The sequence below is a fragment of the Vombatus ursinus genome, unplaced genomic scaffold (genome assembly GCF_900497805.2).
Source record: "Vombatus ursinus unplaced genomic scaffold, bare-nosed wombat genome assembly UNPS02014785.1, whole genome shotgun sequence".
NCBI lineage: Eukaryota > Metazoa > Chordata > Mammalia > Diprotodontia > Vombatidae > Vombatus > Vombatus ursinus.
In genome coordinates, this window is record NW_020954563.1 from 8,523,666 (window position 1) to 8,539,696 (window position 16,031).

The 16,031-nt window shown below is 40.7% G+C and overlaps 1 protein-coding gene across 3 annotated transcripts in view; it reads left to right on the forward strand.

Annotated features, from left to right (window-relative positions):
- Window positions 1-16,031, forward strand: part of NDRG3 (NDRG family member 3) — a 69,690-nt gene that overhangs the window by 48,147 nt on the left and 5,512 nt on the right. For all 3 annotated transcript variants that reach the window (XM_027867205.1, XM_027867206.1, XM_027867207.1), the window contains 8 exons: window positions 4,065-4,127; window positions 4,398-4,458; window positions 5,634-5,720; window positions 8,561-8,617; window positions 10,056-10,159; window positions 14,163-14,228; window positions 14,542-14,593; window positions 15,714-15,761. In XM_027867205.1, the coding sequence (XP_027723006.1) occupies window positions 4,065-4,127; window positions 4,398-4,458; window positions 5,634-5,720; window positions 8,561-8,617; window positions 10,056-10,159; window positions 14,163-14,228; window positions 14,542-14,593; window positions 15,714-15,761 (538 nt within the window). The remainder of the gene's footprint in view (window positions 1-4,064; window positions 4,128-4,397; window positions 4,459-5,633; window positions 5,721-8,560; window positions 8,618-10,055; window positions 10,160-14,162; window positions 14,229-14,541; window positions 14,594-15,713; window positions 15,762-16,031) is intronic.

Sequence of the window (16,031 nt, forward strand, 5' to 3'; positions counted from 1 at the left end):
GCAGAAAACACAAACGAGATAATGGCATGAAGCACAACTAATATGAAAACTAAATGAAACTATAAAGCAAAGAATAAAAATAGAATTTAAAAGATAATTGGCCACAATATAAGAATACACAGCCAGGAAGGTCCCATACATTGTTGGTCATGGTTGCTTTGTTGATTGATTTTGCTTTTTACTCCTTTTCTTTGTTATAAAGGAAAACTTGGGAGTGGGGGGGGTGGGGGTGGGAGGGTGCAGTGGGAGTTTGGGAGTGAGATAAAGGATGTATCTGGAAATGACTGATGTAAAAAAAGGCATCAATAAAAAATCTAGAGAGCTTTATACAAAAGAAAAATATACAATTAAATCTCTTAAGAGAAATTATTCTCAAATTTCACAAGCGTAAGAATAAAAGATCCTTCAGACAAACAAAAAAAAAGGAAATAGAGATAGCCCAGTATAATATAAAGAGCCAGCCCCGGAGGTCCAGAAGACTGGGTTCTAGTCCAGTCTCTGAGTCATACTGACTGTATGACCCTGTACGGATAAATTGTTTGATGTTCATTCAGAAGAATGTTTGAGAAGAACAAGCCTCAGAAAAATCTGTCAACCAAAGTACAAAGCTTTTCCAATTAGAAGCGGAGCAATGCCCTCAGATCGCTGAAATTCGTCATCAAGATTTGTTCCCAGGCCCATATTCAAATCCTCACCGGGCTGATGCAGGGCGCCACAGAACTCGTATTCTCCTGTCACTGTCACAGCCATAACTGTCACTGTGCCCAGAGTTTGTTCTGTGCCATGGTGAGGCATTAGAGAAGGAATTTAGTGGAGAATAGTACATCAACTCAACAAGAAAAAAATGACGTGAATCTGATGGTAATATCAGCCGATGTTGAAAAGGTCAGCTTTGGATATTTCCAACCACGTGTCCCGTAGGTATCTCAAACCCAGCATATAAAAAAAAGCAGAACTAATCATTTTTCCTCACAACCCATTCCTCTTCCAAACATCTGTCTTTCTGCTGAGGGCACCACCATCCTTGGAGGCATCCTCGCTCACTTCAAATGTGCAGTCAGTCCAGATCTCGTCATTTCTCTTCCGTGGTCTCTTTCACATTGTCGTCTTCTGTCTCTTCATAACACAACTATGCCAGTTTGAGCTGTCATCAAGCCTGAACTATTATGGAATTCTCCCCTACTCTTGATATGGTCTTACTGTTAAAAATATCAATTAAAATGGCCACTTCCGTATATAAAATAGACAAATGGACTAATAGTTTCTCATTATACTTGCCTCATCTTGCCTCTCTCCAATCCATCCTCTCCATAGCTGCCAAAACACAGTCTGATCACCTTGCTCCCCCATCGAAGAAACTTCAGTGGTTCTCTCTTACCTCCAGGATCAAACACATTCTCTGTTTGGCAGTTAAGGCCTTTCACAACATGCTCTAACCTGCTTTTCCATCATTGCTATACATTACTCTCTTTTTCATTCTTTGGTCCAGCCAAACTGACCACCTACTTGCTCTTCCTTATACACAGGGCACTGCATTCCTGTCTCCATGTCTTTGTACAGTCTGTTCCCCTGCCTGGCATGCAGTCCCTCCTCATCTCTACCTTTGTTTCCTTTCCAGCTCAGCTCCCAAGGTCTTTCCTGAGGCCCCCAGTGCTTCTCACTCCTTCCAAAAATTACCTTGTATTTTCTCTCCCTTCACCTTTACCCTCTTCTTTGTGTTCTGTTGTATATATGGAAGTGATAATTTTAATTGATATTTGTTACATTAAGACTATATCAAGAGTAGGGGAGAATTTCATAAAAGAAAACATGCTGATAACCGCATTTGTATAGTGCTTTGAGATTACGTGTACAGCACTTCACAAGTTTAAAGTACTATATAAATGCTAGGTGTTATTGAAGCTTGCAGGGTACTTAATCACATTTTGCCTCAAAATAACCCCATGTGATAGGAGATAGCAGAGGGCAACCTTATAAAGGAGAAGGATTCCTTATAAGGTTTGATTTAAGGAGGTGCAGGTGTTTAATTTAACCTGAGAAGAGAAGACTGAGGGAGGGACAAGTGCTCAAAAGGGCTTTGTTTGGCTCCAGAGGGCAGGACGGGTGGATGTTGTAAAGAATCAAGTTGAGCTTCAATGTCAAGAAAAACCTCCTGATAGTTAGAGCTGTCTAGAAGTGGACTGTCTCTGGGGTTCCCCCTCATTGCAAGCCCAGAAACAAAGGCTAGCTTGATGACTGCTGACAGGGTTGGATTGCTTGTAGCAAGATTCTTTTTCTGGTATGATTTGAAATGAATAGATGTTGGGCTCCTTTCCAACGCCGGAATTCTGCAACATGTCAGAGGCAGGATTTAAAGGCAGATTTTCCTGGCTTTCAGGTTCAGCAGTTGTTCCATTATGCTCTATTTTCTCTCAAAACCAACAAAACTGATCAGGTCTATCAGGTGCTAGACAAAATAAATCAATAAACAGAATAGAGGTCCTAGAAGTGCATTCAAATGTATATAAAAGGTTGGTTTCTGTATATTAAACATTGGGGGCAAATCATTTTTCAGTACATACTGTCAGGAAAAACAGATAGCAATGTGTTGGGGGGAAAACAGCTATACCTTATATCATAGTATTTAAATGGATCTGTGAACTCATCTTTCCAATGATACAGATTGTAACCCATCTGTGCCGTCCTATTCTATGGTCCATGTTCTCCCTAAAGTTCATCACTGGGGCTCCACCCGCCTCACTTTCTCCTGACATCATGAGAGTGCCAATGAAGGACTCCAGCCATCCACCAGTCATCCTTTCCACGTTACCAGCCCCTCTTCACTTTTTGAAGTACAATATATATGACCATTGAAAAGTTAAGAAAATTGGTTAGTACAGCCATAACAGGTTATGATGGAGAGAATTGGTATTAGTGCAAATGGCAGAAAAATTATTGGGGACAAGGAAGATGCATTTGATTGTATAACTGTTTTAGTAACTAGGGAATGTTTTTCACAGCATATTTATCAGATAAAAGGAATTCATATGAATCTAAATTGATATCCAGTTGAGACTGGATAAATGATCAGGAGATATGAATAGATACTTTTCAAAAAAGATAAACACTTATAAAAACACTCAACTTCACTAATCAACGAAACCGAAATTAAAACAACTTTAAACCACCACCTCACGTGTGTAAAATTGGCAAAAATAAAAGCAACTAAACCCAGTGCTAGCAAATTTGTAGGGAAGCCAATTGCACTTATGCTTTGCCGGTGACATTTTAAACTGGTAGTCTTTTTTGAAAAATAACCTGGCAATTCATAACAAAAGTCATAAAAATAATTCTATCTTTTGAAGCAAACATACCCCTAGAAAGATTCCCCCAACGTTTGAAATTAAAAAGGAAAAAAAGTGTTGTCTTATAAAGTTTCCTAGACATTGTTTATAAAAGCAAGAACAGAAAGTAGAAACAAAACAACCTTAATATTTGGGAATTGGCTGAACAAATTGGCACAACTGTTAAAAGTGCCAACCCCGAACATCATTATAAGATATACAAAGTAAAGAAAGCAGAAATAGAAAAAATCTATACATTTTGGCTATAACTATGTTTTTTAACTACATGCACATATATATGTCTTATAATACACACACATATGTCCCTTCATACTCACAAATGTTTAAAGAGATTAAGATGATATCAACGTAGTAAAGTTTATTATTTATAAAGACAATTGTCATTGGTATGAAATACAACCCGAGTTCAGTTGGTTTTTCTGATGTAAAAATTAAGACCATAAACATTTCTTTTAAAATGTAGATAATCTAAAGGGTTTCTTCAAGACTAATGTAGTGTAAAGCCACCATTCCTAGACACAGCCACATGGCCTGGGTTATGTCTTGGCTCTGACTTGTACTCCATGTGTGACATTTGACAAGTCACTTATGCTCTCTAGGACTCTAACTGGCTCACCTGAAAAGTGGGAATGACATTTATAGCATCCACCTCACAGGGAGATCATAAAACTACATACTTGTGTGATTTGTTAATGATAATGATGATGATGGTGGTTTCAGGTACCAGTACCCTACTATGGATGAGCTGGCTGAAATGCTGCCTGCCGTCTTAACTCATTTAAGGTAAGTTTAGAGGTGATACAATTGAATGTCCCTGTGTCTGTGCGATTAAAACTGATGTTTTCCTTGGCTATTGTGTTCTGTTTTAGGAAGAGGATTCTGGGTGAGGGTGTTATTCGACTAGTAGTCTGGGTAGTGCAAGTCTAAGGAGGATAAATGGGAATGTTTGAAGCTGGCCAGATCATGAAGGGAAGGAGAGAAAAAAAACAAAGGCAATACTGGGACTTCCCATATAAAGTTAACCTTTTTAATCTTGGCCTATCTGTTTTGCAGCTTGAAAGGTATCATTGGAATTGGAGTTGGAGCTGGTGCTTATATCCTCAGCAGGTTTGCTGTGAGTAAACAGACGGGGATGGGCCCAAGAACCTGAAGGCCACATACTGGTTTTGTGAACTGTCCTTGTCTAAGACGTGCTGCTTCATTAAAGGGCAAAAGCTACAGGACAGAAAAGGAGTGAGCTAAGATATACTTTAAGCACCAAGGACAATTCCCCAACTTTGCCTCTGAGAAGGGCCAGCTAGAAAAATCCAAATATAGGCTTATATAGGGCCATGCTTTCCTCTTCATACCATCCTGTAAAACCATATGGAAACTGGGAGGATGATGAGATGGAAGGGAAAAAAAAGAAGGAACCTTCTATAACTGGGGCTTGTAACTTTTTTGGTGTCATGGATCCCTTTGGCAACCTTTGGATACTTAGAATGTTTTTAAATGCACAGAATTACCAACAAAATTAATTCTATTGAAACAAGTTCACAGACCTCAAAAATAAGAACCCCCACCCTAGAAGGTTTTGAAATGGTTAACGTGTATAAAAGATACTTAATGATTTGTTTTCATATAAGATATGTTAAAAAGGCCCATTTGGGGAAAGGAGAATAAGCTTTCAAAGCCAAAGTTTTAATCTAATCTTGCTTCCTCTCTGATTTTTAGAACATGAAAACACGTATGCAAATAATCCCAAAAGTGAAGAACTGTTCAAATCCCTTGTTAGTTATTATCCTAAGGAATTTACATGCTCAAGAATCTCTGGCTCCAGTAGGCTTGCTTTCAAGTTTCAGCATTTTGTAGGGGGATAATTTGGTCCAAGGTATAACATACTTGTAGAGAACCAAAGTGACAGTTTTATGACCCCTACTACTTAAGTACCTCCTTATCAACAGTAGAAATTCAGAATTCGTATCAGTCCTTAATTAGCACAGTTGATGCCCATTTTAAGAACTATCCCTGGGATTGCCTGCCCATTCAGATATTAACTCGTATGTGAAGGAGTTGTTTTTCTGAGTTCTTGCCTCACACTTACCTGCATGCTTTCTCATGAAAGCAGAAAGCCCACCTTCCTGTTTTGGAACAGGAAAATAATTAGCCATACTCTTACAGTGTTAGGACAACCTCTGTGGAGCCTGGTTGGAAAAATGGTACTCTCTTTGCAGTTACTCTTTCTCCTCTATAAAGGTATAAAAGTGCTGATGTGTCTGTCTCTCTGTCTTTCTTTTTTTTTTTTTCCAGCTCAATCATCCAGAGCTGGTGGAAGGTCTCATGCTCATCAATGTTGACCCCTGTGCTAAAGGTTGGATTGACTGGGCAGCCTCCAAGGTAAGTGCCCATTCTGAATATCCAGGCACTTTTCTCACAGTGTGTTCCCTAAAGATTTTTGCCTTTGCTTCTTTTCCAGAGAACATATACTCTCTGAAAAGGAAGAAATTCCTCCTTTCTGATGTGTTTGTTGGGGTTCAGGCAGAGGTAGCAAGTTGACTTTAACCTACTCATAAAGTTGCAGAATCTTACACATATAAATGATTTGAACGCCAATAATCATTATGTACTCATGGAGCTCATCCATGCCAAAATAAATTCACTGTTTTTAGGTTGAAAAAATTATTTTGAAATAAGTTTTCCTTGAGTGCTAGAATTTCCAAGTGTTACTGCCAAAAGAATGGCAGCAGCTTAAATTAGTGGTGGTCTGGAATTTGCCAAAATAGAATTTTAAAGGGCTTGCATATAAGCTCTATCATTGATTTTAAAGAGCTAGTTAGGTAGTAGAGTCGACCAGAATAGAATCTGAGTGGGAAGGGACCCCAGAGGCCATGTAAGCCCAATCCTGTTTCTGAGCAAGAATCCCTTCTTACCACATGCCCAAGTGGTCATTCTTCCTTCACTTGAAGGACTCTAGTTTGTTGTTGTTGCTTAGTAATTTTTCAGTCATGCCTGATGACTCTTTGACTGATTTGTGGTTTTCTTGGTAAAGATACTAAAGTGATTTGCCATTTCCTTCTCCAGCTCCTTTTACAGATGAGGTAATTGAAGCAAACAGGGTTAAGTGACTTGCCTAGGGTCACACAGCTAGTAAGTGTCTGAGGCCAGAGTTGAACTCAGGAAGATGAGTCTTCCTGATTCCAGGGCTGGCACTCTGTGCACCTAGATGAGGAGTTGTGAAAACAACTGAAAATAAGACCCCATAGGTTAATGATCTACAGGGAAAGTCTATTTAGGAGGGATAGAAAACTCCTTAGAATGAAATTTTGAGGACACAAAGAAAAATGATTAATGAAGGAATTGTCTAAAGAAACTGAGGTAGATACAAAGGGAAATAAGTGACCACACAGATTTTTAAAAGACACATACAACCGAGAGAATAGCGGGTAAGGGAAAATAAATGAGTCCTGTTTGAATGGCATAGCCTATAGGATCGTTGCCAAAAGTTCTGTAGCTTACAATGAGCTTAATGCTGGTCAAAAATGTTAAGGACAATAAAAAAGGGTGATTTTTTTTTTTTAGCCATATTGGGGAAAAGAGGATGGAAGAAGGGATAGGACCATGGCTTGGGATGGATGGGACAACAACAACTAATGACAGAACTACAACTCTAACTAGGGAAGGGTACAGTAGGAGAAAGAGTGAGCTGTCATCTGTGACCCTATAATACTTTCTTTAATCCTACAGTTATTTTTTCTATTCTCCATAATCTTTCAAAGATCTCTTATAGGCAATGCCTCTGAAATCACACTTCCAATTCTTCCAGGGCTCTGGATATAGTTCATCCTGTAACTTGAATAGAAGACAGTTAGGTACTCTCTTATTTATTCTGGATATCAGATAATCAGTTGTTTCTGTAGGAAACTACAGGCTAGTGAGATTGCCTTTGATTCCTCACAAAATTCTAGAGCCAATTACTAAATGGATGGTTAGTAAATATGTAGAAAGGAAAGTGGTGACCACAGTGAACTTTATGGTTTTATCAAGGATGGGTCATGCCAGACCCACCTAATTTCCTTTTTTAATGAGGTTACCTCAGCAAGAGATCAGGAAAATGCCATAGCTCTATCTTGTTTATATTTTAGCAAGGCATTTAACAGGGTCCCTCATCCAGTTCTTGTAGTGGAAGCAGCAAGGTGGCACAGTAGATAGAAAGCTGGGCCTAATAGCAGGAAGACCCAAGTTCAAATCCAGGTCTCTAGTGGAGTGTCTCAGGGCATCTGCACTTAGCTGTGAAGTATTCCCCTAGAGACCACCTTCCAAGATGATATCAAAGCATTACTGACTGTTCTTTGGATCCAGCAATATAACTGGTTCTGTCTAAGTCTACTGTCTAGCCCAAATCTCTTATATTCTGGTTGCTGGAGATAATGGTCCCGCTGCACTGTGTTTGCCCTGGTCAGAACACAAGTGAAGCATGATCAGTTCTAGGCACTACATTTTAGGAAGAACACTGATAAATTAGAGAGCACCCTGAGGACAAGGATCAGCATGGTGAAGGGGTCTCAAGATCATACCATACAGATATCAATGAAGAACTGGGAATGTTCACCCTGGAAAAGAGAAATAAACTTAGGAGGGGATATGATTGATGTCTTCAAGTATCTGAGGGGCTGCAACATGGAAGGCCCTGCTCTGCTTGGCTCTATCAGGTAGAATTAGGAATTATATGTGTGGAAGTGGTGGAGAAACTGATTGAAGCTTCATGTAAGAAAACATTTCTCTTTGTGCCCTTTCACGTTCTACTCAGTGTTTTATTCCTGTTTATGCCTTTTCTCTCTAAATAACTCACCCCACCACACTGGTGTCTTCAATGTCTTTGTATCCCTTCTCATTGTCATCCCCATCTCAGAGTGTCTGCTTACACATAGCAGGCTCTTAATAAATGTTGAATTGAAAGGAGGAGTTGTGATTGGTTGTGTCACCAGAGGCTCAGTTCTTTCAGTCGTGACTTGTTTGCTACCAGTGACCCAAGGGACACAGAAAACCAACCCATCAGAGGATTTCTGATGATGCTCAGCACCTCTGTCCCATGATAATGCATTTCCTCTTCATTTTTAACTTCAGGGATGATGTGGAAATTCAGATGATGTAAAAACAAAAGACCAATAAAAACTTATTTAAAGAAGAAAAACAAAAACTTTACATGAGTATGTAACATTTAGTTTCCTTCTTTCTAGTTCTCAGGCTGGACAACTAACATCGTAGACATTATTTTGGCTCACCACTTTGGGCAGGTAAGCATAATGGTTAACATACCACTTCTAACTTGGAAGTTTTATAACCAATAGCAAAACCTAAGTCATGCAGTTTGGCTCTGAGCGTATTGCCTCATGAGCAAAGCTGTCTTGTTTGACTCCAGCAGACTCATTGCCATTGAGCCTGTCAGCCATTTCCCAAGGTAGTAGTATGAGGTAATGGGAGGTGAGAGACCTCCAGAGAATATAACTGGTCATGATATATAACACCATGCAACAGCTAAAGTAAATGCTATCATTATAAAGGCCCATTTGACCCAGAGACACCCAGTGCTCTGTGACAGTTGGAAGAGCATTTCACCAGTGCCAGGTGGCCCTTGGACAGACAGAAGGGAAGGGGATGTTGAAGGGGATTTGCCAATTTCAAGTTCTTTGCCAGATTTCTTTTACAGACAGAGTAAGATCTAGAAAGGTTTTATGGAAATGACACACTTACAGAGTGGAATTTGAGGAAAGGGCATATGTAATTTGTAGGAAGAAGTGATAGAGTCGCAGGAAAGCAGTGGACAGCATGAGGAAATGGGCAGGCAGATCCAGGGTTGGGTGCTCTGTGGTATCTGAAAAAGGAAGAACCAGGGGGGGCAGTAAGAACAGACTCAGCGGTGACCGTTGGAATGGAGTTAGGTCTACTGATTTTTGAGTGGGTAGCTTCTTTTCTTCAAGGTATTTTGACCTGACTTAAATATCCAACTCCCGTGAAATGCTAAATGATCATAAGAAAGTGACTGTCGTGTGCATGTGATAAGTGAAGATAGGTTTTGATGGTGATAAATCAGAAACCTTTAGGAAACCTTTCCTAAAGAAAAGATTGATTAGGACATGTCCCTAACCTGAAACTGAAATAGTAAGGTAGCTTGATTATTGGGCTTTCTTGACCATTGGATGGTGATGATTTATATATTGCTTTAAATTTTGCAAAACACTGACCTCACAACAACCTTGTAAAGGTGGTAATACAAGTACTGTCCTCCCTTTACAGATGAGAAAACTATGTCTCTGAGTAGTGAAGTCATGATTTTCCCCATGATCACATAGGCAATATGAGGGGACCTCGTAGGTCTAACAGTTTTTCCATGATGTTTCACTGCCTTTCTTAAAAAAAAACAAAACCCGGTGTGACATTTCTTATTTTCTTTATAATTTTAGAATTTAGGATAGGCTCCTTTTCTGCATCTGTGTGAGAAAGGGCCTGAATTGTTTCTCCCTTAAAAAGTGCTAAATTCAAAGATGAATTTAGTAGTTCATACACACCAAGAAGTCTGTCAAATGGAGTGCTCTGTTCATCTCTTGCCCCTGAGAACAGAAGGGACATAGAAGGCTTTGGCTAGTTCACTGAGGATGAAAAATACTCGTGCTCATGTGAATCGAACTTTTTTCTCACTTGGAATTTACCTGCACCACATCTCCTCTCTTTTAGGAAGAGTTGCAAGCCAATCTAGACCTGATCCAAACATATCGACTCCACATCGCTCAAGATATTAACCAAGAAAATCTACAACTGTTCCTCGGTTCATATAATAGGTATGAAATGCAGCTTTATGTAGATGCAGCCTAAGAAGACAATGAACACTAGGAAAGGGGTGAAAAAAGTAATCGTTTCTGCTTCCGTTGTATTTGGTTGGTTTGCTCTTGTGTGGATTCACTTGCTACAGCAACCTGTGATATAGCCACAAACACTATTATCCCTGTCACGTCATAGGGGTTAGGGATGCAGTACCCCCCACATGTGAAATGTTTTGGCCTCCCTTCGTACCAGAGAGGAAGTCTGAATTTTTTTCTTTTTCTCTATGGGATGTTTATAGTACCTTATTGTAATATTTGGGTTAAATATTTGGTCATAGGCTCTGTGTTGTCTGCTGCCTTGTGTGTCATCTGTGGCTTCCACAAAATTCCCCCAAAATTACCATTTAGTTTCTTATGCCAACCCACAATATATGGAACCTGCAACGGGGAAAGTCGAAATATGGAAGGGATAACTGTAGCTAGCATAGCCCCAACCAAACTGATTATAGTTTTAAGGCTGTATCAGTTCTTTATCCTGTAGAGATACAGTGAATTTAAAACATAAGGCAACATAAAAGAGAGAAAGGACAGAGAGGAGAACATTCAGGTTTGTCCTCATTCTGTGTTATTTTTCCCCTCCACTACCTTGCTGTAAAATCTTCTATTCGGGCATATGCATAAGTCTCGGGGTTTTCATTTATTTACTTACTCCAAAACATCCATACCTGCCCTAAATCACTGAGAAAGTTTGCTTTCTGAGGACACAGGAAGGGATTCAGAAAATTTCTGTGAAAAACTCAGGAGCACATTTACTGTAGAGCCTTGTTAGTTTATGTGTTTGACTGACATGAACCCAGTAGCTGTTTTCAGTTCAACCAGGCTTTATTGAGCCTTGCTCTGTGTTCAGACATTATGGGAATTAGAGAAGCATGAAAGCTGGTCCCTGGCCTCAAGGAGCTTAGCTAGGAAGCTGAGTGACTGGGGCTCCAGCCTCCGAGGCATGTTGTTGTTGAGGTTTAGAGGGGCCTTTTTGTCCTGTGTTATAGAGCCCCTCAGCATGACCCCAGTGCTCTCTAGCTACTGGCTAACAGCTGCTGGGTTCTCTTTGTGAATAGATTGCTCCTTGGGCCTTCCCTGACTCAAATAACAAAAAACACCCAAGTTACCTATCCCATTGGGAATTTTATGAACAGGAAATCACTGCCAGTATTAACTTGTCTGTGATGATGTGCCCTAGGGATCTGCCCTTGGTCCATTTCATTAGTGACTTAAATGAAGGCATATAGCAGACATGCTCATCAGATTTGCAAATGACATGAAACAGAAATAATAGATACACTAGTTCACAGAGTCAGGATCCAAAAACATCTTGGCAGTTTATTAGAACAATGGGCTTAATGTAAAAATGTACTAGATAAATGTGAAGTTCTACACCACAGGGTAAGGCTGGCAATATTTCCTTTTTAAATGACCTATGGGATTTGGGGATATGTGTCCTTTATTGTAACATAAGCTCCTTAAGGGCAGGGACTATTTCATTTTAGTATTTATATCCCCAACATTTAGCCCATCACAGATGCTAAATAAATACCTGTTGATTGATTGCCAGGCACTGCAGAGGGTCCCTAGGATGGGGGAATGAGGTCATGCCTTAGGAGAATTGAGTCATTCGGTAAGCATTTAGTAAGTGCCTACTGTGTACCAGGAACTGTGGATACAAAGATAGAATTTGAAGAAAACAGCACATTCAGATAAAATTAAATACAAAAAAATATACAAAGTAATCTCAGGAGTTAACTAGGGAAAAATTTTTTTACGGTAAATTTCTCTGATCAAGGTCTCATTTTCAGGATACATAAACTAATTCAAATTTATAAGAAAAAGAGCCTATCAACCTGGGGGGAAAAAGTTCAGATGAACTAGGTGATAAGTAAATAAAGTGAGGCATTTATTTAGGGTCAAGTAATTGCAGTCCAGGACAGCATGCTGCCTTATTTAGACAGGGATGCCCAGGGAGAAAGGGGAGAAGGGGATTCTTATAGGACATGGCCATGGGAAAAAGCAGGACAGCATATAGTCTGGGTACACAGAATAGCTGAGCTACAGCAAGGGAATGTTGAAGGTGTTGAGAGATTACAAAAACAAGGTCGCAGAAATGTCCTTGGAGCTATCTCTGTTTGGGAGCAGTTAGAAACTGCCAATCAGAGCAGGATAGGGGCCCAGATTTTCCCAGGAGTTGACAGGCATTTCCTAATTGATAGGAATGGTTGTCTCCTACCTTTTCAGCTGTTTCCCTTTGCTAAGTCGTCGTTCTTGTCCCAGTCCTCACACATGCATGGGTGCCTGTGCCCCAGGGCACTGTGCTGGTTCCTGTTCTCTCCCTAGGTGATATTGTAACCCAGAGTGATAAATAAGATAATATTTGTAAAGCACTAAGCAGAGTGAGTAGCATTTATTAAGTGCCAGACACAGTGCTAAATGCTGGGGATACACATCTGAACAAAAAGACACTCCCTGCCCTCACGGATCTTACATTCTCACAGGAGAAGACAGTGTATTCTGCCAGTCAGTAAACATTTATTAAGTTCTTACTATGCAGCCAGGCACTGTACTAAGTGCTAGGGATACAAAGAAAGTCAAAAACAGTCCTGCTCTCAAGGAGTTCACTGTCTTAATCAAAGAGACAACATGCAAACAACTATGCACAGACTATCAGGATTAATCAGAGATAATCCACTGAGGGAAAGCATGAGAATTAAGGATCTGGAAAGGCTTCCTGTGGAATTTTATTTGGGATTTGAAAGAAGCTGGAAGGGAGAGCATTCCAGTCATAGAGGACAGCCCCTTGGAAATGCCAGTCACATAAAAAGGGGTTGGGGGAAGGGAATAATGCCCAAGTCCTGAGAATGAGGGGTGTGAATAGGCAGATGGGGAGGGGGGACACCAAACTCTAGAGCTGTATGAAGAAATGCTCCAAAAATCCAAATTTTAAAATGTGAGGTTCTACCTCACACTCATCAGATTGGCAAAGTTGACAAAAGAGGAGAAATGATAAATTTGCAGGGAGAGGCACATTGAGGCACATTTCCACATGGTATATGGAAATGCTTTTTTCTGTTGTTAGGTTCAGAATTTTTAGTGAAATTTATTGGTGACTTTGGAAGAAGCAGTCCCAGTTCTGTATAAAATGAAGGAACCAGAGCTTATATTCTGAATAAGAGGACACTAAGGGAGACTTGATTGACTGCAAGTATTTGAAGAGTTTTTGTATGGAAGGATGAATTAAATTTTATCTTCTTGGCCCAAGAGGGCTGCTTAGAACTGTGGGTGAAATGAGTGAAATAATTAGCTTAGAGCAAGCCTAACTCTGTGCTGAGCTCTGGGGGATATAAATTACAAACACATGGACAGTCCCCCCCCTCAAGGAGCTTACTCTCTAATTGGGAAGAGAGTACATAAAGGGGAGCTTAGTGGCAGAGTGGAGAGAGCCCTGGGCCCAGACGGATCTGAAAAATCACTCAACAACAGCACAAAGGGGAGGGAGTGGTGACTAGGCTAAGACATTTTGCTTTGGAAAGTTGCTGGCCTGGAGAGTAAAGCCTTACGGAAATAAATAAATAGAGACACACTTTTTTATGGAGCTGTGGGAGTGTTGATTTGATTATGGCTCCAGAACTGGAAAGGGGAGGATTTGAGGGAAGGGGGAAGATAGGGAGTGAAGCATGTCTCTGTAGTAGGTCTAAACTGTCCATGAAGTAGTCAACGCAGGACAGTGAGGCCTCAGGTGAGGAGGGTAAACTTCCTGATTAGAGCCATTTTGAAATAGAATGGATTGTCTTGGGGAGGTAGTGGGTCCACACCAGCTGAAGATACTCAAGAAGAGGCTGCACAGCCATTTGGGGGTAATTTTGTAGAAGGGAATTCTGTTCTGGTACCAGTTAGACTGATTGATCTCAGATTCTGTGAAATTTCCACTGGCACAATTCTGCCTAACATGCATTGTTTTCTTTGATTTACTCAGTCGCAGAGATCTGGAGATTGAGAGGCCCATACTGGGCAATAATGACAACAGAACAAAAACTTTGAAGTAAGTATCCCCACATCCTCCACGTCAGTGCTCACTTATGGACAAATGTTTGTTCTCTCTTCCCTTCCTTTCCCCTCTCTTTTTCTCATTCTTGCTCTCCTTCCCCCACTTCTTCTACCCCTACCTCTTCTCTTTTCTCACCTCTGTCTCTTCCCCTCTTCTTTCCTTCCTCCCTTCCCCCCTTCCCCCTCTCTCTTTCTTTCCCTCCCTCCCCCTTTCCTCACCCACTTCCTCAGAATAATTCAATGTTCAGGGTGTATTCAAGTGTGTCCTCTTGTCTCTAAGTGTCGCTCTTTGTCTGGTCTTTACTTAGGTGTCCTACATTACTGGTGGTAGGAGACAGCTCACCTGCAGTTGAAGCTGTGGTATGTGTGTACATGATCTTTCATCCCCCCCCCCGCAGATTTAGGGTTTTTTACTTGTTTTCAAAAATAGCTAACCCAAACCCTGTCCCTGTCCCACCCCACCCCCTGTTGTATATGGTACCTAGCCCTGCAGAAGGAAGTCAGGTCAGCCTTTTTGTGTAGGGATGCACAATATTGCTACAATCAGCATTCTGTTTGGGTCAGCCAGTAGCCCCCCACCCTAACAAAAATAACTGATATCAAGCCACGTTATTTCCACCTCTGTCTTTCTCACACACACGGCATATTGGCTTAATTTTTACACAAATGTTTGGTTATCTGATTTTCCCCAGTGACCTTGTCTTTTTTCCTACTTAAAATCAGATAGCGGATACAGATGGCAGGGTTTTCAAAACAGATGAGAAGCAGGTCAGCAGGTGAGGTGGGACAGTGATAACTTAGTGCAGAGCATTCTCCCACCTGACCATAAGGCATACATCTGTATACTGGGGTGTGTGTGTGTGTGTGTGTGTGTGTGTGTGCGCGTGCGCGCGCGCACATGCATGCATGTGCAAGCTCGCACACTCACATGAGTGCGTGGGTACATTCTTGAAGAACCACCAGAGCAAACTGAAACAATGCTGCCATTCATTAGAGGATCAGACAACCTCATTAGTCCCAGTGTCACACTTCATAATTACCACTGTTCATAACAATGAACTGGAGTTATCAAGAAGAGGTTTGGTTAGGTTCAGTATATTCTGTTGAAGAAGGCAGGCAAGCAAGCAGTACATTTTGGGAAAATTAATTTCAAATTTTAAAAAGCTTTGTCGCTGCTCAGTTTTCCAGAATCAATCATTCCCTGACTCCATAAAGTGAATGAGATATTATACTATGCCTTAAGCTTAATACAGTGTATTTTCCTTAAGGGAGTAGAAAGGTCATTGCATACAACCGTTATTCAGACCACCATGGCATTTCTTTTAAGTTTCAATCTTCTTCACCACTGTCCTCCTAAGGAGTTGGGTGTAAGGGGTCAGATTTTTCAAGCACCAGGATGGTAGGTTCTTTGTTCTTTTAGGATCATCTTCAGATTGATCTGATGCTTATTCATTTCTCTGGGAATCTTTTCTTCTTTCAGGTTGAATGCAACGCTCGCCTGGATCCTATGAACACAACTCTACTAAAGGTAACTACAGCAGTTTCCCCGTTTGCCCCCTTAGTGCCTCCCATCTGTCAGTAAATCAGGCTAACTGCCTGAAAGGAGGCCACTTGTGTTGTGAATGTTGTAGCCACTTGTCCATTTTCCCTTCGGTGCTTTTCCTTCAACCGGCCAGACCATCAGGCGGTCTGAAATCTGTTGTATTGTTTGGGAGCTTCCACCATCCCTAAATCATGAGAGTAGATGTGCTCCATTCCTGTCGATGCTTAAGTAGAGCATCCCAAGGGTCAGTAGTAT